This window comes from Pleurodeles waltl, chromosome 10 (genome assembly GCF_031143425.1).
Source record: "Pleurodeles waltl isolate 20211129_DDA chromosome 10, aPleWal1.hap1.20221129, whole genome shotgun sequence".
Lineage (NCBI taxonomy): Eukaryota > Metazoa > Chordata > Amphibia > Caudata > Salamandridae > Pleurodeles > Pleurodeles waltl.
The window spans coordinates 243,030,251-243,053,105 of NC_090449.1; the positions used below are offsets into that span (position 1 = coordinate 243,030,251).

At 42.7% G+C, this 22,855-nt stretch overlaps 1 protein-coding gene across 2 annotated transcripts in view; it reads left to right on the forward strand.

The window, feature by feature from the left end:
• POLR3E (RNA polymerase III subunit E) overlaps nt 1-22,855 on the forward strand; it is a 205,228-nt gene that overhangs the window by 140,318 nt on the left and 42,055 nt on the right. For both annotated transcript variants that reach the window (XM_069210304.1, XM_069210303.1), the window contains exons 16-17: nt 8,494-8,651; nt 17,432-17,496. In XM_069210304.1, the coding sequence (XP_069066405.1) occupies nt 8,494-8,651; nt 17,432-17,496 (223 nt within the window). The remainder of the gene's footprint in view (nt 1-8,493; nt 8,652-17,431; nt 17,497-22,855) is intronic.

The following is a 22,855-nucleotide window of genomic DNA, read 5'->3' on the forward strand; positions in this document are numbered from 1 at the left end:
ACTTGTGTGAAAATAAAAACAATTAAAATCACTCTAGTTAAACAGAGAAGCTACGAGTAAGTGGTATACATCAAAGTTAATCCAAAATAACCACATTTAACCCGGATGTACAGACATTTCCTCATCCAAATGTAATCCTGAAGGATGCGGCTTGTTGAAGGAGAGTGTTGAAATTGATAATGTAACGAGATGCCAACCTTTATCATGCCAACACTGACCAGGTTCAACAGACTATCTGAGGTGGTAACAAAGGCAAAGAATTGCAAATGGCCACAATCACTTGAGTGGTACTCATTGAAACACCTTGCAAAGGGGTATAGTTCGCCATGCAGAGTGATAGCCATCATGTGTTCTAACACAATTGTCTTCACTTTATGAATTGTACTGCCAATATAGTACTGGTTGCAAGGACGTTTCAAAGTGTAAACATAGAAGGCAGAGTTACAGGACAGATACTTCTGAATCCTAAACTCGAGCTTTATCTCAGTTATAGTGAAAACCTGTACATTTGATTTACAGGCTTTATAGTTTTTACAAGTCACTAAGGAACGGGTATTATTTCTTTTTATTCATCCTGTGTCATCAAGACAATGTTCTTATAAAATATATCTTTCAATGACTTACCCCTTTTAAAGAAAATCTTAGGATGAGTCACTAGATGTTAAGATACAATCTCCTGCGTGTGTAATACATGACAATGCTTATGTAGTACCCACCTAACCTTGTATGCCTGTTTAATGTATGTGATAATACATCTAACTGGTTCTATTTTGGTCAATTTCCTTTTTATTCCCACAAGCAAAACTTCCCTTTTCAGTGTGTCTACTTTGCTGACTGAAGTTTTTAAGGTTTCAGGATTAGAACACTGTGTGTGGAACCTTTCTAACATGATCTTATTTTCTTCTTCAAACGCAGCATCACTGCTACAGTTCCTTCTAGCCCTTATCAGTTCTCCTTAATGGATGCTGCAAATCAGATGCTTAGGATGATTACTTGTGGCATGTAGCACACTGTTTCTAGCTGTTTCTTTCCCAATAGTTGGATTTCTGTTACCGTCATGTATCTCAATTTTTAGATCCAGAAATTCCCACATGCTACTATGGATTTTACTAGTAAAACTTAGATTGTAATCATTCATGTTCAGCTCACCAACAAACTCCAGAGCTGTCAGTTTCAGACCCTTCCAAATGACAAAATGTCATCAATGTAACGGGCCCAGAGCACTACGTGGTCATCATAATGATGGATTTTAGCAAGAAACCTCTTCTCCCAACAGCCAATGTAAAGACACAAGTAGCGGGGGTGAAGCAGGTACCCATGACAGTGCTCTGGGTTTGCTGATAATCTTTCATGTCAAAAATGGGAAAACAATGTTCAAACCGAAAATAAATCATATCTAGAATCATCTCGGTGTGCATCAAGAGAGGGATCTGGCTCTCAATAAATGGTGACAGGCCTGATCATCCGACTCATGAGGAATGCAAGAGTAGAGACTGTTTACATCCAAACCCATTAGCAGGTAGTCATCCTCACAGTTGACCCCATCAATAATTCAGAGAAAATCACCCTTATCTTTGACATAGGAGGGTAGGGTTTCCACAAAATGTTAGCCTTATCACATAGCAAGAGATATCAGCTAATTGCCTATAGCCCTCTGCCAGGTATTTTTCTTTTGATAAGATCACAGTATTATCACCCTCGTCAGACTCTCTGATAACAATTTCTTTATTCTCTTGCAACTCAGATATTGCCTTTCATTGTTCTTTTTGTTGGACGTTTGGAGTTAGAAAAAGCTTTATTTCGCTATATATATATATATATATATATATATATATATATATATATATATATGTATATACCATTAAGTTTCATATTTGGAAAGCTGGAATTTTTAAAGCAGTTAAAGAGGATTATGCTAGTAGAGTAGAGTTTATTTTTCTATTTGTAAAGAGTGAGATTGATCGGCCATTCATTAACAACAAAGAGTCATTGTGTCAGTCTTCCATGAAAAGTAATTGAATACATTGGAAGATTTGCTCTCAGGATTAACATCACAGAGCACAGAGTTGAAGTGTTCATTATTGAAGAGAAAAACACCCTCCTGTTTGATATCATACTCCACATTGAGGGGTACGACATTGAAGAGTTCACCTTTGATAAGATGTATGACATTGAGACCCTCAAAGTAAAGCAGACAGGGTCTCAGATGAGGATTTCAGTATCAAGTTGGTAATTTGTTCTCAGCTGAGAAAAGGCATGTCTTTGGCATAAGTGAGGTTTCCAGTCCCTGATACAAAAAAAACACACTCCTAACAGCTGTTAGTTTTGAACCCAATTTGTGAATGTAGGCCTCTGTACCCCCAAAGAACCTCTTACAGAATTCCACCTGGGGATCATTGCTTTAAGGACACATCACCTTTCCTCTTAAAGTTAGGTAAGATTACCATTTGAAGTCTATCTTGGTCTAATTTTTTTCCAAATACTTGCTTGCCAATAGAACGATTCCATTCACTCTGTGAACAACTATTTCTTACCCGTAGTTGTATTCATACAGAGATGGTGAACAAATCCCCTTTCAGGGGAACCCAGGGTGCATTCTACAAGGAGAAAACCATGTACTACAGCCTTGCTGCGGCTGGTAGCTTGGTGAATGAGACGCTCAAATTTTGGATAGGGATTCCAAAACACCAATTGAGGAGATCGAATCGAATTCCACCAACAATTGAGGTTTGAAGTGTATTTCTTTGTGAATTGGTGTCTTTTTCAGACCAAGAATTGCTTGTTTGTGTTTCCAGGATCTCTTTCAGATAATAAAGAATTTTCTCATCGAAGTATTTTGCAAGATGGTTACAACACACTTTAGAGTGAGCAGGGGTTCTCATTTGTGTTCGAGGGTGTTGAAAGTTTAGATACAACTCTGACTACTACTTCTTTAAGATTGATTAGGATAAATTCCTGGTTATGAAAGAAACGAATTCTTACCTAATTTCTTTGTAAAAATAAGCAAATTCTTTCCACTTTATTTTCATCCTCATCATTCAGTCACCGTCTGTGCTCAAATTGGTGGAGAGTCCATTTGATTTTTGCCAATTCTGGGATAAACATGAGGTTATCATTAGAAAGTTTATTTGGTGTCTTTATCCTTTCCGGGGAAAGAGTGTAGGGTTCTCATCAGATGTTTATGAAAATCCTCAATCATTTTGTCCGGGTCATTGCTGGTACGAATAGAGATCAAATGACCTTTCTGGACCTCGCCTTTGCTTTGAGGTATGCTTTTCTTCATTTCTCAGCTCTGATACACTATCACCATTTCTAGGTAAATCCCTGATGTTGGTGATGGGGTTTTAATACAATATTTTATTTGTAACACTTTTCCTATGCTATCACTACTATGTTATGTCACTCAGGGTATGCTGACACTTGGTTCTTTGACTTTCTTACTTATATAATAATAGGTGTGTTTTTACGATCATCTCTCTCACTACTTCGCTTTCTTATTGGAATATGGCAACTTACCACCTTTTCTCTTCAGTTGACGTATGATTCACCATTTGTACTCTCACACTCTATTTTAACATGCTCTCATCCTCGAACGTTCTTTGATAGGATATTTATTACCATAACTGTTTGCATATACCTTGCAACCTTGAAAAAGTCACTTCTGACAAAACATGTGTTGGCTTGCTCATGCAAAGATGTTCATCCAGCTGAGTACGATGGCTGTGGTCAAGGAATGTTGATCACTCTATGGACCTATGCTGATGCCTTCTAATAAAGGATCATTTCGCAACTGTTTTCACCTGAAAGACTGATTACATATGGACTTTCTGAGTGCAGGGGTGTCTGTTATTAACTTTGTTGAAGTGTTTGTTATGAACACCAAAATACGCTCTAGGATAGTGGAGTGTACTCAACCGCATTGCACCTACAGTTTTCTATCTAAAACGCCACATTCATACTAACCACATTTGGGAAGTGCATCTTACTTGCCACCACTACCCGGCTTGCTTTGTAGAGTTCAAATAATTGCCAATCATCTAATCCGGTAGATTAGGGCTGTGTAGGACACTTTTTCAAATTCCTGAATAACTTCCACGTTACTTCTATTGGACTGAGTTCTATCTAGAACAGGGATTCTTGCAAGAATCATTTAAGCACTTCTGGTGCCCCAGATGAAATACATGGACTCTTTGCCAGTTAGAGAAATAACAATGTAGCATGGGATGCTGCAGCTGTGAGTGTATATTCATAAATAAAGTCCATTATGGGATGCATTTGTAAGTGGAAAATTCCACTCTAGATTACATAGTTCTTAGAAACTGAAAAATTTGAAAGATAGAAGGAAGAACTGCTTTTCATCTTTAAGAAAATGTAGCACTCCCAATTCTTCCAAGCGGTTGCATCACTTAAAAGTGATTCTTGATTTTTTCCAGTGGTTTTTTGAAGACTGCACTGTTAGGTAGTGACTATCTTGAGAGTTTTAGTGAAGATGACTACTCTGCAACACTTGGAGGACCAAATATTTGTAAGAATATGGAATAGGATTAGGATTTTCAGAGAGGACTAAACCCAATGGCGTCAAAGTGCTGTAGAACTTAAAATAGAAAATATTGTTTTCAGGGGTGGGCCCTTGAAAGCCGGCCTCCATAGTGGCCGCTCTACAGTGAGGCTGTTGACCCTGCGTTCTCCATCCATCGGAATCTATCTTGAACTGTCTCCTTACCATAGCCAAAGGTCCACTTCTAGTCCCCTGCCAGTGTTTGGCAAGAGTTAAAGCTGAGAAGTGCTGAACTTACTGGTCTTTCCACCCGTTAATTAAAATGGCAGCCAAGACTGCATCTCAGTTGCCGACTGCAAAGTAGCACTGATGTAGTGAGAGAGAACAAGATCTGTAGCTGGAATCGAATTGCTGGTGTGCAAGAGGTGAGCGGCTCAGTAGTAGGGAAAAACAGCAACCGGCCGGAGGTGAGGAACCAGCAAATGCGCATACTCACCCGGGGCCTACAGGCTTTAATTGACAGATTGGCTGTTATAGCTAGCCATGCCAGTCCCCTACATGCCAATAGTCTTGATTCAGATGGTAGACTCCCAATTTGTTTTTTAAGCCAAAAGTGGCTAAATGTTGGCTGTGTCCCACCTGAAATTGTCTCTACTTCAATAGAAATCAATGGAGAAAATACATCCTCCCCTTGTGAGTGTTTAGATGGTTAGAGAAGATGTGGGCTTGGGGAGCCCCAGCGATCTAGTAGAACAGAAGTGCAGCCCCCCAAGTGCTTGTGATTGCATGGACCTTGCAATATATGCACCTTGTAGGGGACTCCTGGAGATATTGGGACTCACATAGACTGCTTAAAAGCAGGTTGGAAATGTACTGGTTCAAGGACTGATTGTTGAGCGTCACTCCTTTCCCTGAGGGATAATGTTATAGTATGCTAGTAACCTTATGACCTGTGATTATGTCCCAGTCATTGCCATTCGTAGCGAGGGTCTGCTAATCCCCTTTCTACCCCCATGATAGTAACAGAGGTAGGAAGGAAGATGGGATCCACTGTGCTGCTTTGCATAGCAGCATGAAAACACAGAACTCCAGACTTTGTGACTGCCACACTGTATATATTGATTACGTGTTGTAAGCTTCAGGATAGTATGCGGTCAGTGTGCACCACCCTCTGCTTAGACACTACTAGCATCTTGTAAACCCACATTTTGCATTACTTCCTATCAGCAACATCTACTGGTGATAGCACATTAGCAAGCTACTCCATTTGGTCTTAGGGCTGAGGAAACTATTGCTACCTGGGGTCCAGTCTGTCTGGCACCCAATTTAAAATCCTCATTATGGGCAAAGAAGATGCCAGGTGACCTAAAATAGAATTTTATCCTTGCTACGGGTCGATGATGACTCGTGGTGATGTTGGTGTTGTTGATACCTCTCACTCCCTACTACGATGAACAGAAAGGGAATGATACCAGCATGAAGACCTTATTGAGAGCTATGCAGGAGAGCCTTGTCTGCATCAACAGGAGGATCAACACACTCCTACACAATGGATTCTATATTGAACAAATTTGAAAAGATCAGTGACAGACTGCGGTTGTGGAATAACGAGTATCAGATGCAGATGATAACCTGCATGTGAAATGTAAAACGTTATCAAATATGGAGACTGTTCTCAATGTTGTAGCCACTAAGAAAGAGGATCTTGAAGCGAGATCAAAGCGGATATTCTCATTTTCGGCATCCCGGAGTCAGCTGATATGGGCAGGCTTGAAGACTGGGAGGAACTCTGTACTAGCTCTGTTCAGATCTAAGGCCTTCTCTCACCCTCTGGTGGTAGAGAGGGCTCACAGATCTCTTGTCTTGAGACACCATTGCAGACTCCTCCCTGCCCTGCCCTCCAGCCACCCCTTAATAACAAGACTCTTCAGTTTTCAAGACAGAGGACACTGCCGTACGGCTAGCTCATGAGAAGCACAGGTCAATGTCTGTTCAGTCTCTCTTTTTCCAGATTTCATGCTGACGGTGCAGGAGGCAATGAGAAAATGTGCCTAGATTAAACAAACTGCTCCTCAAGGAGGGTATACATTATGTCATGCTCTACCCACCCCATCTGATGATAACCCACCAAGGTTAAACACAGATTTTTCATACTGTACAAAGAGCATCAGAGTTGCTTAGGGGACTGGCAGGGACTCGCCACTTTTCAGTGGTATGGTTGGAGGGTTCACTTAGATATCTAGGGATTTGGATTAATCGGACCACAGTCCTAGTAGTCTGAGTTAACTACGGTGTTACCCTTGACACACTATGAGAACTGATAACTCATTGGCCTTCTCCTCAGCTTTCGCTGTCAGAGAGGATAGACCTCATGATGATGATTGGTCTCCTGTAACTACTAATTTCTGAATATACCTATTCCTCTGAACCTTTTTCCGAATGCTCAAATCCCAAATGATTAGACTGGCATGGGCAGGTAAGCCACATAGGATTGTGTGGGAAACACTTGCTACAATTCTACCGCAACATGTTTGAGGCACCCGACCTAGAGTTGTTGTTCTTCTGTGTGCAGGCATACTTGTCTGGTATTGGTATTGACCAATCTCCATAACTACCTCACAGAGCCTTTGAAGCCGATAATTCTAACTTTGCTGGGGATGCCACCCCTATGGCACAGGACACATACTCTACTTAATGCATTACTCTGGCTATGCAGTAAAGTTGACCACGATATCATTTATTTCTTCAGATTCCCCTTGCTATTTCACCTTTGACTGCTCGTAACACACAAAGCTAAGGCCATCTCCTGGTTGCGCTCTTTGGCCTCCTGACTTTTGGTAGCCTATATAAAAATGGTGCCTTCATAACGTTAGTGGACATTTAAGGTTGTGCTCCTAGGCCCCTGTTGACATTTTCCGTAATTACAATCTTCATGGAGCAAGTGGGACTGCACTCCTTCATTTCCTTATTTCCTTTAGAACTAGGCGTATTCAACACATTAGACAAACTTTGATCTAGCTACCGCTACGAAACTGATCATAACTGTGCTTGACTGCTCAGTACAATATGACGCACCATGTGGTAGATTTCAGACGAGGTGTGGAAGTTTTGCTGAACACAGTTCACCCTGCTCTCTCCTAGCAATAGGCTTCACAAAATACACTTGAAATCTTTGCCTAGAGCTTTCTACGCCCCTGTAAGCTTATGAAGATTTGGCCTTAGGGTAGACTCGCGTTGAACCAGATGTGGTGGTCCTGAGGCAGAGTTTCTGCACCTGGCCTTGTATTGTGGCCACTTGGAGGCCTTTTGGGGGTGTGGTCATCTCAGTCTTGTCCAATACAAATGGATCCTGCAATTGCTTTGCTTGATTGGGTTAGAGGGATCCCTACAACTGTCCTGCATAGCACTACTGCTGGCAAGAGACTACTGGCTTTCCATCAGGGTAGAGGTAGGGCTCTGAAATTTAAGACCAGGTTGGAATCCGCCACATATTGCAATGCACACATTGAACTCTATTCGGAGTTCCTGCCAGCTTCACCCAGACGTAATTCTGGGCACCACTGAAATCCTATTTGCTCATTGTTGCCACGTATTTCTGCAAGGTTGCTGCAGGTCCAGCTGTTTTCACCTGTCATATAACGTCAGCTCCCCAACGTTGGCGGACAAGCTGTGTTTTTGCACCCTACACCTCACTTCCTAAATATTGTAATTACCCCACTCCCACCTCCTCATATGAACCATTTAGCAACAGAGTATATAGTACATATGAAACTCGCTTATTTTTATGTTAAACCATACCATGTGATGTGTAAATTGATCTCTACTGTGTACTGTTAATTTCCATATGAGGCAGGTAGGTCCATGGTGTATTGTACTGCTTGCCCTTTTATATTCGTCACAATAAAAAAATACTATTTTCAAATTGTAATGCAAATTGTACATGTAGTCCTAATATAGATTCTCTTATATTTTTTTCTTGCGTTATATCTTCTCAGCTATGCCAAGAAGACGTGAAGGAGTTTTTAGATCATATGGCTGTCGTGAGAATCAACCAAGGCTGGGAATTTCTGCTTCCTTATGATGAGGACTTTGTGAAGAAGCATCCGGACGTGGTTCAGAGGCAGCAAATGCTTTGGATGGGCATACAAGCCAAGTAAATTATTTACATTATTAATAGGGTGGGCATTGTACTCCTTGACAAACGCACTTGGATACTGTCTTTAACTATTCCACCAATCTCACTATGCCATTCACAATAGGAACTTGCTGAATATTATTAACACAGTTTTATTGGATTTGTGGGAAGGCGCCTGAATTTATACTTTCAGATAGACCTATGGACATTCCATAAATAACTTCAAAGCATCCTCTTCTTCCTCAAGGATTGTGAGTTAACGTCATAAAGTGGATAATGTTGCCTAGTACTTTGTTGCGCTGTACCTTTTGCAAATCACCTATATGCATCTTATAGCCAAATGTATTTTAAACAATTACCTGGTCTAAAGGACTTTCAGCATTCTAAATCCTTGTAATATCAACTGAAAAGATCCTTCCTGTTAACAGATCAACCTTGTGTTTAAGGGTTCTCTAGGAGAGTTGAAGGTGTAATCTGAGTACCTGAACGATGCTTTTGGATGAATTATTGAAAGAAGATGCTGGCTTTACAAGGGCCTTGTAAGGAAGTAGACGCACCTCGAAGGAGACTTGTAGATAGTTTGGAAAGGGGGAGTGTTTGTAATGTACATTTTTAACATGGATTCCTTCATAGTTTGAGAGGCTTGATTCACTTGTCACATGATTCAGTGATAAGTAGAACCCGAGCATCATAAGGAACTAGACTTCTGACTGCCATGTTTATATCAAAAGGTATATAAATCCATATCTCCTGAAGCCATGTTGGATTCATTTTTTCTCACGATCATGGAGTTTCTGAACAGTGCCGCCTCCCATCTCGGAATTTTGACATTGACCTGACTATTTTCATAACTTCTGTTACACTGGTTTGTTTTATTTGATTAACAGTTTTATATAGTGCCTGAGGTAGGCATGCAGGTGCTTTGCAAGAAGCAGCAATGACACATAGATATATCACAACATGGAAGGAAGAGAGACAATAATTCCAACTGAACGAAACACAGGCATGAGTCGCTCACTGTAAATTATTTTTATATAAACCATATAATACTTTTAGGGGAAGAGTAGGGAGACAGTGGGCTCTGAGGAGAGCAGATGGAGTAAACTGGGAGAGATGAAAGCCAGAGTGAGGAATAAAACGGAAAGAGGAGTCGGAGGCGTAGAGAAGCAGAATATGCAAGTGAGAGAGAGGGAAGTATGCTAGGGAGGAAGCAGATGATTGAAGCGGGAGAGAGAGTAGGGGAGAGGAGAAGGACTATGAGGGGTGGGAAGAAGAAAAGGACAGAGAGGTTAAAGTGTAAAGTAGGAGCATAGCGAGGAATTGGGAAGAATTTTGGGGGGCAGGGAGAGTAAATCATAGACTATGTGCAAGGGTGATCAGTAGAACTAGCAGAGCAGGGACAAGGAGGTGGTGAAGGGAGAGATCTGAAAAGGAATGAAACAAAAATGTTGCTTTATGTGAATGGATAGTGGCAACAGATGAAGGCAGGAGTTCTGAGGAAGTCAAATAAAAAGGAAGGGAGAGATCTGGAAGGAGGAAGACTGTGGCAGGAAGCCAGAAAAAGGGTGGAGTAATCTTGAAAAGATACCAATACAACAAAATGTAGCCCGCAGAATGAGAGACAAAATAAGATGTTATTTACTATTCATCCTTGATTGCAGTCTTTTTGTACTCATTAGATTCGTGGCTGTCAAGACCATGTTTTTAATGCATTTTTTAATTGTTTTCTAATGGTTACACATCCAAAGAAATCTTCATCAGGAACTTTTTTCAAGCTCTTTGTTGAACCCAGAAGATTTTCAGCAGTTTGTGGTTACTAGCAGTATGAGATGGTAAGCGGCATCAAATGCGAAACTATGCGACTACCATGCAGGAAACAAAGAGCATGTCCAAACCAGCACAAGAGGGGGTGTCAGCAATTCCCTCAAGGAGCCATTTGAGATCATCTCTGCGGAAATAACTTAACACAAAAACATTTACAAACTGATCTACATCATTGCGCCATAATAGCAAGAGGCACAGGAAGGGGATACAAGGGATATTTAGAATGCCATACCTCTTCAACATTTGTACAGATTCCGGAGTTTTAGGCCCCTTAAGGACTGCTTTTGTCCTTCCGGTGTTTCCATTGAACAAATGTCTTTCTAGAGGCTATCGGTGTCATTGTCGAGCCCAAACCTGGATCCTGTGGCGCATCTCCATCAGTCCTTCCTCTTATACTGATGGCAAACCTAGTGCACTGTAAAGAAAAGAACAACTAAATAAAATAAATTAAAAAAAAGAAAATGGCAACTGAAAAAGGAGATGCCGTGCCAAACAAAGTAGTAATTGGCTTGTATTCTGATGCATTGTGATTCCATGATACATAAACCGTGATAGCAAACCTGACATATCAGCCAGACACTTCATTATGAGTCTCCTACTGGATCTCGAAAATTATTGTGGGTTTGACACCTTGCTGCGAGTTGTGTGCCTTACATTTCGGCGCCCACTCTCAAAACGACGCCCCTCTTTAGATCTGCCATGTGAAAGGTGTCCATATAGGCAATTCTTCCCTAGATGGTTTACCTGAAAGTTGCCTTCAGCCTTCGTGCAAATGACAGCCTTCACGTGCATTGTCCCGGGTTAGTGTTCGAAAACTTTGGTTGTCTGATGAGCATGGAGAATGTACATAATTTCTTTCGGAAACCTGTTTCTTTCCCTTGGCTCTGCCGGGCACAGCATAAAAAAGCAGAGAAATATGACCCCAATGTACAAACCACTTTGAGCAGTTTAAAGCACTGTAAACTCAGCCAGGCAAAAGAAAAGGAGAAAGCAAAATGATGCAATTTCTCCTGTTTTGAGAAATATTTTGATAAAGCCTGTATCTGACATTGACGCTGTAGATGTGCTTCCCAGGTGAGCCTGCACCATCATGAGCCTGTTGACGTTTCCTACTCCAAAAACATATTGGCTTCATTCTTACAGTTGGCGACCAATGTTGTTCTTCAGATCTAGAATTTCCATTTTGTTTCCAATGGTATTAGGCCTTCAGATTCCGTTATCTGTTGTACCTATCCAACAATGATCTTCAATATTCCCTTTCATGGTTCACCTCAACAACAAATTTGTATAGAGAAACTGTACTTGATGCACATTTTTTCAGGATTCAGTCTTTTGTCTTCAGTATCAGAACTATTGTCAGCTACTGGTCAAGCAAAAGAGGTGGAGAATGCCAACAGGTGCTCGCACATCAACAACAGGTATACCAGCTGTAAGATAAGAAAGTAGTCATTTACGTGAACAATATAGTAGTGGGTGCCAGGCTAGCCAAAACACCTGCCACCACAGGTGTCAGAGGGCCACACACTAAGGAGTGAGTGGTTGCCTATATAACAAAAGAGGAGTGGCCAGGGCACACCCGTATTGTAGATCCAGATAATGTTCAGGAATTGAGTAGATGTCCGGGCTGGGAAGATTATGTATAGGAATTTATTATAGATGCAAATAGGTAGAGTCTCAATCACAAAGACTGCGTTGTACAAAATGTCCATGTATCCAGAACAGCCAGATGGTAATAAACGGTCAGAGTTACAATAGGATGATCACATGTAACAATAAGTCCATACAGAAAAACAGCCAACAAGTGTTTCGTCTTCAAGACTTTGTCAAGGCTGTGAAAACATAGATGAACAATACATACAGGTCGGTCAAGTGGAATTGTACAAGGCGTAATCAGACATCTAAATCCTTTGTAAAAGAGGTGAAAAAAGAGAACCAGGGGATATGTGCAAAAGTGTTGGGCATCATAACGTGAATTATACGTGGGGATGCGCATAGTAGGTGTGAAGAAAGAGAGAACATAAGAGTACCAAAAGGGTCCCATAAGCAACTGATCAAATCAGGTTTAAAAAGGAGGACAGCCAAGTTAACCTAGAGTAGGATAAACAGGCAAAATCCTGTGAGGTAATATTATCATGGATGTGACTCCAAAGTGGGACAAAGTGCACGTGCATCTTACTGTAGGAAAAAAGTGATTCTAATAGTAAGCAGAAAAAGGTGATGCGAAATGTGCTGAGATGTGAGTAAGAGTTCATCAAAAGTGTGCATAAAAAATAAAGGTAAGGTACCTTCTGATGTGTAAAACATATATATAAATACGGTAGAAGCATATAACATACTGCTGGTGGTCAGAATCTCTAGAAGTCAAATAGTACTGGAGAGATGAGTGCTGGCCCTGATAAGCCTGGGGTATAAAGAGCAATAACACAACTTAGTGCCTGGTGGGTAAAATACAAGAAAAAACAATGTTAGCTTAAGTGGTAGTGTCCCCATATAATGGGCATCAGGGGAGAGCAAAATAAAATGCCCTGATATGGAGTATTGGTGAGAGTTGTTAATTATGGAAGAGTATATCACTGTAAATCAAAGCTCGGCAAATAGTGTAAATGAGCCGGAGCCTGCCTGAAAGGAGCTGTTTGTAAGGAGTAAAGACCGGAATGGTCTAAGTGCCAGTTGTAAATCAATCCTGTCGTTAAAACATTCCGAGATGCGGAACGAAGAAAAAGTAAAATAAAGCGGTCAGTTGCAGACGGTGTGTAAAACGCGGCGCTCTGTAACATTCAGCAACCGGTATGCAACATGGTGTCTGCGCAGAGACCGTAAGGTAATGCACGTATAGACCCGCGCCAGTTCCCCGTAATGGGGAGCAGGTAGTGAAGCAGACCAGCAACGCTGGTAGTGTCTTACCTCGAAGTTCTTAGAAAAACCACCCGTGCCTGTCGCGTCAGGAATTGACAGTATGTTATGCCAGCGTGCGTGTTTGCACCTTTTTAAAGGCTGTGACCCGTTGGGAAGAGAAAAGCGGAAATAAAGAAAGGACTTAAAGTGGACGGAGAGGAGCTTAAACAGCCCAAGATGGGGGCCATGTTAAGACAGAGTGAGCCCTCATGTAGAATAGTGCTACGAGCAGGAGATAAGGAACCAGAAAAGGGTGTAGAGGTCAGACGTGAAAGTAGTGCCAATGAGTACAAAGGATCCAATGTATTCTGTTAGAGATACAACAATAGAAATGTTTAGAACAATGCAAAAATAGCAGTGGAAACAACGGTAAACAAATTGTATAAACATGTAAAACAAGGAACAAGATCAAGGCAAAATTGAATAGGGCAACAGACGCATCTTGTAAGTCAAATAACTTTCTTGCACTAGAATACAACCGTAATTACTGGCCACAAACACATATAGAAATGTACCCTCAATATATAGAGTATATGGTGATGAGTATTGTATTGAGCAGGGTGTTAAAGAAAGGTGAATAGATCTTTGTCAATGTTAATGCCCTCCTCCACAGCTCTGAGTCTAATAATCCAACTGCTTTCTAATTGTCTAAGCCGTAGCGTTTTATTGCCACCTCTGGGTAGTGAGTTCACTGCATCAATACCATGTATACTAATGCCCAGTATGTCTTGCTGCCCATGCTTGGCATTGTAGTGAACCGCAAAGGGATAGTTGACATTATTGTTGCGGATGGCCCTGATGTGTTCTTGTAGTCTCTCCTTGAGTGGTCGGATGGTGCTACCCACATAGATGAGACTACAAGTGCAGACTATGCAGTAAACCACAAATTTGGTGTTACAGTTGATGAATTTATTAATCTTGTAAGTAACTGGTGAGTTGTATTGAAACTTGGTAAGCTTATCTTTGATGAAGCAACACATATTACAATGTCCACATTTGTAGGATCCATGTGGGGCTGTTGGTAACCAAGTCTCTATTTGTTCAGGTGGAAGAAAACTGTGACACAAGTGATTTAGAAGGGCAGGTCCCCTGCTGTACGTGATGTTTGGTTTGGGAGGGAGGCTCGTTTTGAGAAATCCATCCGCTAGGGGGAAGGGCCAGTGTTTATGAAGAATCATGTTCGAACTGAGTGCATTGTAGGGAGTGATGAAGGATGGAGGTCTAGGTAAGTCACTCTTTTTGGTGGATGCAACCAACAAATCTGATCTTTTAACATGGTATATTCTATTGTTGGCTCGTGATAACGTGTTAGGTGAATAGCCCCTCCGTAAGAATCGTGTGTTCATTACTTTAGATTCATCATGGAAGACTGTATCTTCACTGCAATTTCTCCTGGTCCTGGTGAGCTCTCCATATGGTATGGCCTTGATTTGAGAGGCCGGGTGTGAGCTGCTTGCATGTAAGATGGCATTACATGCTGTGGGTTTTCTGTATAGTTTAGAGCAGATTTTGTCGCCTTTGATGTAAAGTGTCAGGTCCAGGAAATGTCAGCTACTATCTGGGAGACTCGTCCATCTTGGAATATAATGTAATTTTGCTAATGTATGCTTTTGTTGGCAGCTGTACTTGTGCTTTATAGACATATGCTTCTTAGAACCCAAACAAGAGTTTTGCCTAAAGGAATTTGATTAGCGGAGTAGTTTAGCTAGTAGTCCTTCAGTTTCATTGGGGCAGGCTCTACTGCATCCGAATGTTGAGTGTTCTGTTTTTTTATTCGACAGAAACAATCACTTTAAGAATAACCACCTGCTTTTTCGCTTTTGGTTCTATTAGTACAAAAAACATTTCTGCAACCATGGTACAGCTACATGTATTGTATATTTAAGTGGTGTACGTTATGAGAAATGTAATCATCTCTTTTGCCATCCCACCCCCCTTCCTGTATGAGGGGATGCTGCCACAGCAGCATGCTTAGGATATCATTTCATGAAGGTTGAAGGCTGGTCCATGGAGGTCTTTGGACTCCTGTGAATGTTTTTAAATATTCTTGTTATTAGTTTTTAACCTGTAAAGAGGAAGAGAAAAGGGAATAAAGAGATACTTTGTCAGTCTACAAATTGCATCCCAGTTATTTCGAATACAATCCCAGTCATTAGCCATCTTATACAAACACTGCTGTCCGTCTAAAGGAGAAAGATTATACTATTCTTCTATGCCTTTTACCTTAATATACACAGAATCGACAGTCCGATTTCGTTTCTATATCGCAGCCATCCATCCCACAGTCTGTTGTGTTTCCGGGGAGAGCCCGGGCCTCACAGACTCTTTTGTTCCATTGTGCAGCAGTTATCTGTACTTGCCCTCCAGCCTGATCCTAAGGGAGGAGCCGATCCTCCACATCATAGTTATGTCACGTTTTCTCATCACCGGTTCCGGGTGTAGTACACCTCTTTCTAACTGAGTAAAACCTAACTTATCAGTCATGTTTAACGGTGCATTTTAGTGGTGTGGTCAGTCGGCCTGACCAGTACAACTCCTAGGGTGACTCGAATGCCATACCATAAGGGTCGAAGCACACTACAACTCTATGTAGTGTTGGGGAAATCTCCTTCCGCCGTGTGAGATTGATAACATTTAGGACGGTCACTCTCGTTTACGTCAGCAGTCCATATGGAGTCCAGTATATACAGTGATATTTTAATTAAATCAGTCTAAACCTCGCTGATATTGCAGATTAACGTGGAGCCATCATTGCAGTCAACCATTCAAAGTTGCAAGGGGAGCCAAGTCTGTTTCCCATTTGATTTTTAGATCGGTGGAGTCCGGTGTATTAAAAAATGAATGTCCTATAAATTGCGGAGACCTGGCTCCTTAGAGGTAGGTGGGACGTCAAGTTTAGCTTCTAGTAGCTAGAATTCTCCTAAATTTGCAACATCAGGTAGTAATGCCTGAAAGCATGAGTGCGTTGTAAGTATCTGTAAAACTGAAAGTGCTCAAGGGCAAATTCACTTTAAAGTTTTTCAAAAGATCCAAGAACAGTGTCCTTAAAACTTGGCCTATTAAGAAATACTCACATCCCACCAGAACAGATGTCTGGGGCAGGCGAGTGCCACACCACAGGGTAGTATGTCCTGTGAGCTTACCTGTCCATCCAAGTCGCTCAACAGACATTTCCAGATTTTCAGGTCTGTTGTCGTAGTAGGCAGCTTTCTTCTGTACAGGTAATGTGGAGGGAATGTGCCCCTCATAAGCCACTGCTCTCATTTGTGCAGGGTCGACTGCGGGACCATATAGCCAGTCGTTGATGACTAGAAGTCCCTGCACTATGAGGCTGTGTCGCTCATTGTAGTTCCACCATAATCAATAATGGGGTGATTCAGACCTTTGGTATGAGCCCCTCAATGAGAGCCATATCCCCATATGAATGAGTTGAGTAGAGTAGGGAAGTATGCTATGGTCTATTCAGGCATGTAGAAAGGATCTTTTTGCACGTACTCCTGTGAGTATTGATGGCTGGACACCGATTCCAGTAATCCAGCAGTGATTCTTAAGTTACTCAGGCAGCATTTAGAAACCGCTATAGATACAGGCTTAGTCCTTAGCACCCCCTGCCCTAGCTTCTCATTGATTATTATTACGTCTTTAACCAAGAATTTAAAATGGTGCAGACCCTTTCTTTGAAAGGAAATATGCTAAAACATTGGCAAGACTTCATATGCAATGTGGTAATTGGTAAACTGCCTTCATTGCTCGACACAGATTGTAGTCCTACAGTTGCCTGAGAATAGAGATTCTGGTATATAGCCTGCCTGTCTGAGGTATGAGCATTGGCATTCATCAACAAACCAACCTGAAACTAGAACAGTGTAGAAATGGCAAATTAGAAATCCGTGTTCTGGGCTCTGGGCCTGTCGTTTCACCAAGACGTTCAAGTTAGCACGACAAGCCAGCATCTGTCTCCTCCCCATCAATTTACAGGTACTGTCATTCCTGAGCGTTGTTTTATCTGGATCTAGGGTTACTGTTTAACGAACAAAAAGAAACATATTGATTTCAAATATTCTTTATTTTTGTTTTAGGTTAGAAAAGGTATTTAATTTAACAAAGGAAGATATGATGCCAAAGAAACAAGATAAACAATCAGGTAAATCTAATTCACAAATGTTTATCAAATGTAAAGAGAAGTGTGCATTTCTCCTGTGAAAAATGGATTGTATTACCTGCTAATCTGCTGAAGAATTTTGTTGATAAGAGAACATTTACTGGTGCTTAGGACTGGACTTAGTCAAACTGAATAAGCATATGAAAGTGTAAAGTTAGACCGGGTGAGGCGGTGGATTAGTAGAGTAGTGTTACAATGCAAACCAAGATCAGCATGTGTGGGATGACAGGCGCTAATAGATAGCTCAAGGGCCTCTGAAAACAGTAAATGTGTAATACAGCAGATCTGGAGAAACAATGCTGGGGAAAATGTCCCTGGTGGTCCTTACACATGGGGCTCTTGTGAGTGGCTCCTGTTATGTCTTCCTGCGAGTCCACCTTGGGATGTCCAGGCTGCAGTCCAGGTATTATGTCTGCCAGCTGCGGATGGGCCACCCCAGTGGAAGAAGGTGCTGATACTGGGACCCACATACTCCCGCATGTATTTAATATAGAATTATTAGCTGTCGTCGGCCGTACCAGACCAGTAACGAACAAGAGGGTTGGTTTGGATTAATACATTTTTAGTTCAGCAATCATTTTTTATCAAGTGGCACGTTTAGCACAACCTGTAACTTAACATTTACTTATTATTGTGTATTCACAAGTATTTCCGTCTGCAAGTTTAAAAACCAAAGATTGGTGCCGCATAAATTGACACATTGTGCATTTGACAAACTTTTTAAAAACTGTATTTGCTTGTGCTTGGAAATAATCCACTAACATAACATTTAAGTAGTGCTAGTAATATAAATAATGTTTACAACGTGTAGTTCATCATTGTTTACTTTCTTGCTTTCAGATTAGGACAGTTTTTTTTAAAAACTATGGTTGTTTGACACTTTTACCTAGGTCTAGGTCACTTTCTCTCACTGCTTATGTATCCTCACCTGGAAGACTATACTGATTTCTGATGTGAAGCAGACATATTCTTATAATAAAAAAAAAAAAAAGAGTGTTCTAGCAAAATGGAAAAGTCAGTACTAGACGTCAGTGGGTAAAATGTATGCTATAGTGCATTTGTTTTCAGATGTGGAAAGTTTAGGGACTTGTTAGGAACCCTATTTGCACAGATTGTTCACAATTATTATAAATGTTTTACAACATATTTGTTTAAAACTTTTATATTCTCCATGGTTTGGTGATCTCTTAGTGGTCCCTGGCTTAGACGTCATACGTTTGTGTATTGATGTACAATTTGAGCTAAGACTCGTGTGTCCGTTCCCTAAAATGAGTATTAGCTAATGAGGGATTGAGGGATTAGAGCGGTTGATGCTGGCAAGCCAATGAGCTATTCATAAAAGCATGTAAGTGACAAGGTAAGCCATCGGAGGAATCATTCACATTGTAACCCCACAGAATTTCTTTTAGCCTAAACACTTTAACCATTTAACCATAATTTTGGTTCAAGTGTATTAAAATAATATACATTACAAAGGCACTTCTCCTAGCTTCGACTGTCCGTTATGAGTGTGTTTTGGGGAGTGTTTGTGCTTGTTTCCCTGTAGGAGAGAGATCAAATGATCAATTACAATATTTACATATGTGAAAATATTTTTAAAGTAGAGAATATTTGGAGAGGTTATGTTGCTATGTCTTTTTGTAAAGAGGTTGTCTGTACTGCTGGTAAAATAGGAAAAATCTTCTCTCAATGGTGCTGTCTTGGAGTTTTGTGAGGGCCTTCACGGCAGTGTTCCCTTTCATCCCACCACCCCGGTGTCCAGATATTTTCCCCTACAAATGCATCACCAGCAGTTTCTGCCTAGTTGCTGGATTTCTCTACCGATTTTTATGTGCCTTTTCTGCTTTGCTGTCCCTTACTGGAAGAGGCAGTTTTTTTCTCCAAATAATATACAATCTGATAGAGACCTCTAGATGAAGATTCCTTACCTTGCTCAGGAGTCAGCCTGGATCTGGAAGATTATTTGTGAGCAGTAACCCTGTGTGCCAGTGGGTGGTGGTCCGATTGATTTGTCTGCATCGTCTGCGCCAGAAATTACGTCAACAGCACATATACAGGGGCCACCCAGGTGCGCTGACGTCCTTTCTTTTCTTCCACACCAGCCACTACTGATCCAGAGAAGGGCTACCCAGTCAGTCACTTTTTGACAGCTTTTTTTGATGTTTCGTCTACTTTTTGAGGTTTTTCCTCCTGGTGTAGCAGGGGTTTCCTCTAAGAAGGCCGACTTGAAGCCCTGTGGCGCCTGTCACTGAGTGATGTTGATGAGGGACCAGCATCTTGTATGGCTGTGGTGCCTTGTGTGCGATCACTTACCCAAGTAGCATACATACTGCCATGCCTTAAACCTGAAGACCTTGAGGGAGTGATCCCTCAAGCTTCTGGTGGCTCACTGTGCAGTGCCGGGACGTTTGAGCTCCCAGGTGAGAGAAATGTCCCGGGAGCGGGTGCAGGCTCCAAGATCCTCATCAGATTCCAAGTCATCGGGTCACTCGGGTAAGTCCCGCCATAAGAAGACAAAAGTTAGAGGTTTTCGTCTTCTCCGCGACTGTCAGCCAGTGAGACATGGAAGCTTCGTTATTTGAGGCCTTGCTCTGTGGTAGAACCTTCATCGAGACTGCGCCTCCCCGAATTTCTGGGAGCCAGAGCAACCCCCACCCAACTTAAGGAGTTCTAGAAGACCTTGCGGCTCATTTTTGGGTGAGCCGACTCCTCCAACGTTCCTTCAGGCCCAAGGAGTCAGCAGGTGCCCCGTCTTGTTCCACAGCAGTGACTCCGGCTCCAGTTGGGCCCCAAGGATCCTCTCCTAGATACAATCCAGCACTGGTCATACCATCTCTACCCTCACCGGAGCCAGTCCTGATGTGGACGCTTCCAGTCCCTCTGCTGGCACGGCCACCATTTTGATCCCCGAGTCCATTGCGGAGCCAGAGGGCCGTCACCATTTCCGGTGTCATTTGGAACCATGCCTTCTAGATCGGAGCCTGCACCCTATTCCTGTGGGCTAGGATTCGTGGAAGAATGGATGGGGTCACTTGACCCTGAAGAATACCAGCCCTGTGAAGATCCCAATATGGATTGGTGTGAGGAACTGGGTGAAGCCAGTGGACTGGATACTTCTTCAGATACTGGTAACCTTTATACCCCTACTGTGGCTACGGAGGAGGGAGCTTTCTTTGCAGTGATATGGAGGCCAGCTGAAGTCCTTGACCTTCAGTTGCCTTCGGTGGCAATCAAGAGCAATGTCTTGACGGAAGTGCTGCAACTGGTAGCTTCCCCCTCATAACTGCTGCTCCTCTTTAACAAAGCCCTCGCTGAAATCCTTCTGGGGGACTTGGCCTAAGGCCAGCGCAGGTGCTCCTGTGAATAGGAGGCTTGCCCGTTGTCACTGCCCTCACCAGGGCACCCAAACTTCCTCACCCAACACCCTACCTCGGAGATCTTGGTGGCCCAGACTTCTGCAGTCTGTGTAAATCCTAGTGCACCCCTGGACAGGGAATCTAAGAGGTTGACAACTTGGGAAAGATGTTTTCTTCACCTGCTTGGCATTGCACCCTGTGAATCACTGCATGCCTTTTGAGCTGCTGTTCCCACCCTCTATGGGACACAGTTTCAGAGGTGCTGCCAACGGTCCTGGAGCAGGTACAGGCTATGCTTTCTCAGGCTATTGCAGAATGGAGAGATGCAATGAAGTTCACCATCCGTTGTAGACTTGACATGACTCTCTCACTATGCAGCGCGGTTTCGCAGACGGTGGCCTTGATGCGCCTCGTCTGTTTGAGGACAACTGGCTTTTTGGTAGATGTCTAATCATCCCTGATGGACATGGCCTTAAGGACAGTTGGGCTACAGACAGGTCCTTGGGCCTTTCTGTGGCCCCACGTCCCCCCACAATCTGCCTTTCACTCCTTTTGTGGCTACGGAAGGGGCTTCCAGCTGCAGAAATACCCTCCCAGTCACTAGGGCCGCACATGCGCCACAGCCTCTGCATAACCAAGGGTGCAGTACCCACAAATGTTTGGGGGGCAGGCAGCCAGTGGTAGAGTAAATTCACCACCTCCCCGGCAGCCACAGCCTCCAAACCCTCCTAATCTGACCACTTACCATCATGGGCATCCAGTTGGCGGCAGGATTCACCATCACCTGCCCTTCTGCCAGTCCGTAACTTCTGACAAATGGGTTTTGCAGATTGTCCAAAGGGGCTGCTCCCTCCCCTTTGTTACTACCCATGCCACCATTTTACGAAAGGCTGACCGAGGATCATCTTTCTCTTCTCTGCCAGGAAGTTACAGCTCCCTTGGCCAAGGGAGCCATAGAGAGGGTGGCAATGCCAGAAGTGGGCTGTGGTTGCTATTCCTCCTACTTTGCTCCTACTTTCTAGTGCTGAAAAAGATGGAGGCATTTGCCCTATCCTAGACCTATGGCCCCTTAACTATTTCTTCAAGAAGTTGTTCAAAATGCTCGCTTTTGCTCACGTCCTGTCTGCCCTGGATCTAGCAGACTGGATGGAAGCACTGGACTTTCCACATCCTTGTCCTGCCTACCCACAGGTGTTACCTGGCGTTCACGGTGGGCCACAAGTATTTTCAGTTTGGCATGCTTCCTTTAGGCCTTATCAGATCCCCCTAGGTGTTCACCAGGGTGATGTTGATGGTTGCAGCTCATCTACGGCGATCAGGGTTGTCAGTGTTCCACTACCCTGGCGACTAGCTCTTGAAGGCAGGCTCACCCCAGTCTGTCATATCCCATCTCCAGACCACGGAGAATGTCCTGCATTCACTATAAATCTTCTCAAAGTCACACCTGACTCCCTCTCAGACGTTCCCTTTTATCTGAGCTGTTCTAGACACAGTGCAGTTTTGGGATTTTCCTCCTGAACAGCTAGTCCAGGCTATTTAGGCTAAGATGCAGATGTTTGTCTTTGCCCTCGATTTCAATCAGAATGACTCTGAGGTTGCTGGGCCTCATGGCCTCCTGCATGGCAAATCATGCCAAACGGTGTATGCGGGCCTCTGCAGTGGACATGAAGTTCCAGTGGGTGCAGCATCTGTGGAATCTCTCTGGCATGGTCTAGATCTCGGAGGGAACTGCAAAAGATATGCAGTGGTGGCTTACAAGCCACTATTGGGTCAGCAGCAGACCCCTCTCCCTTTCCCAACCAGATCTCACAGTAGTCACGATGCTACTCCTAGGATGAGGTGGCCATCAGAGGACTCTGATTTGCGGCAGAATCCAGAGTCCGTATCAACCTGCTGGAGCACTGTGCAATTCGACCTGCATTGAAGGCCTTTAACCCCTCCATCAAGGGGATGCTAGTGCGGACAGCACCACTGTCATGTGATAC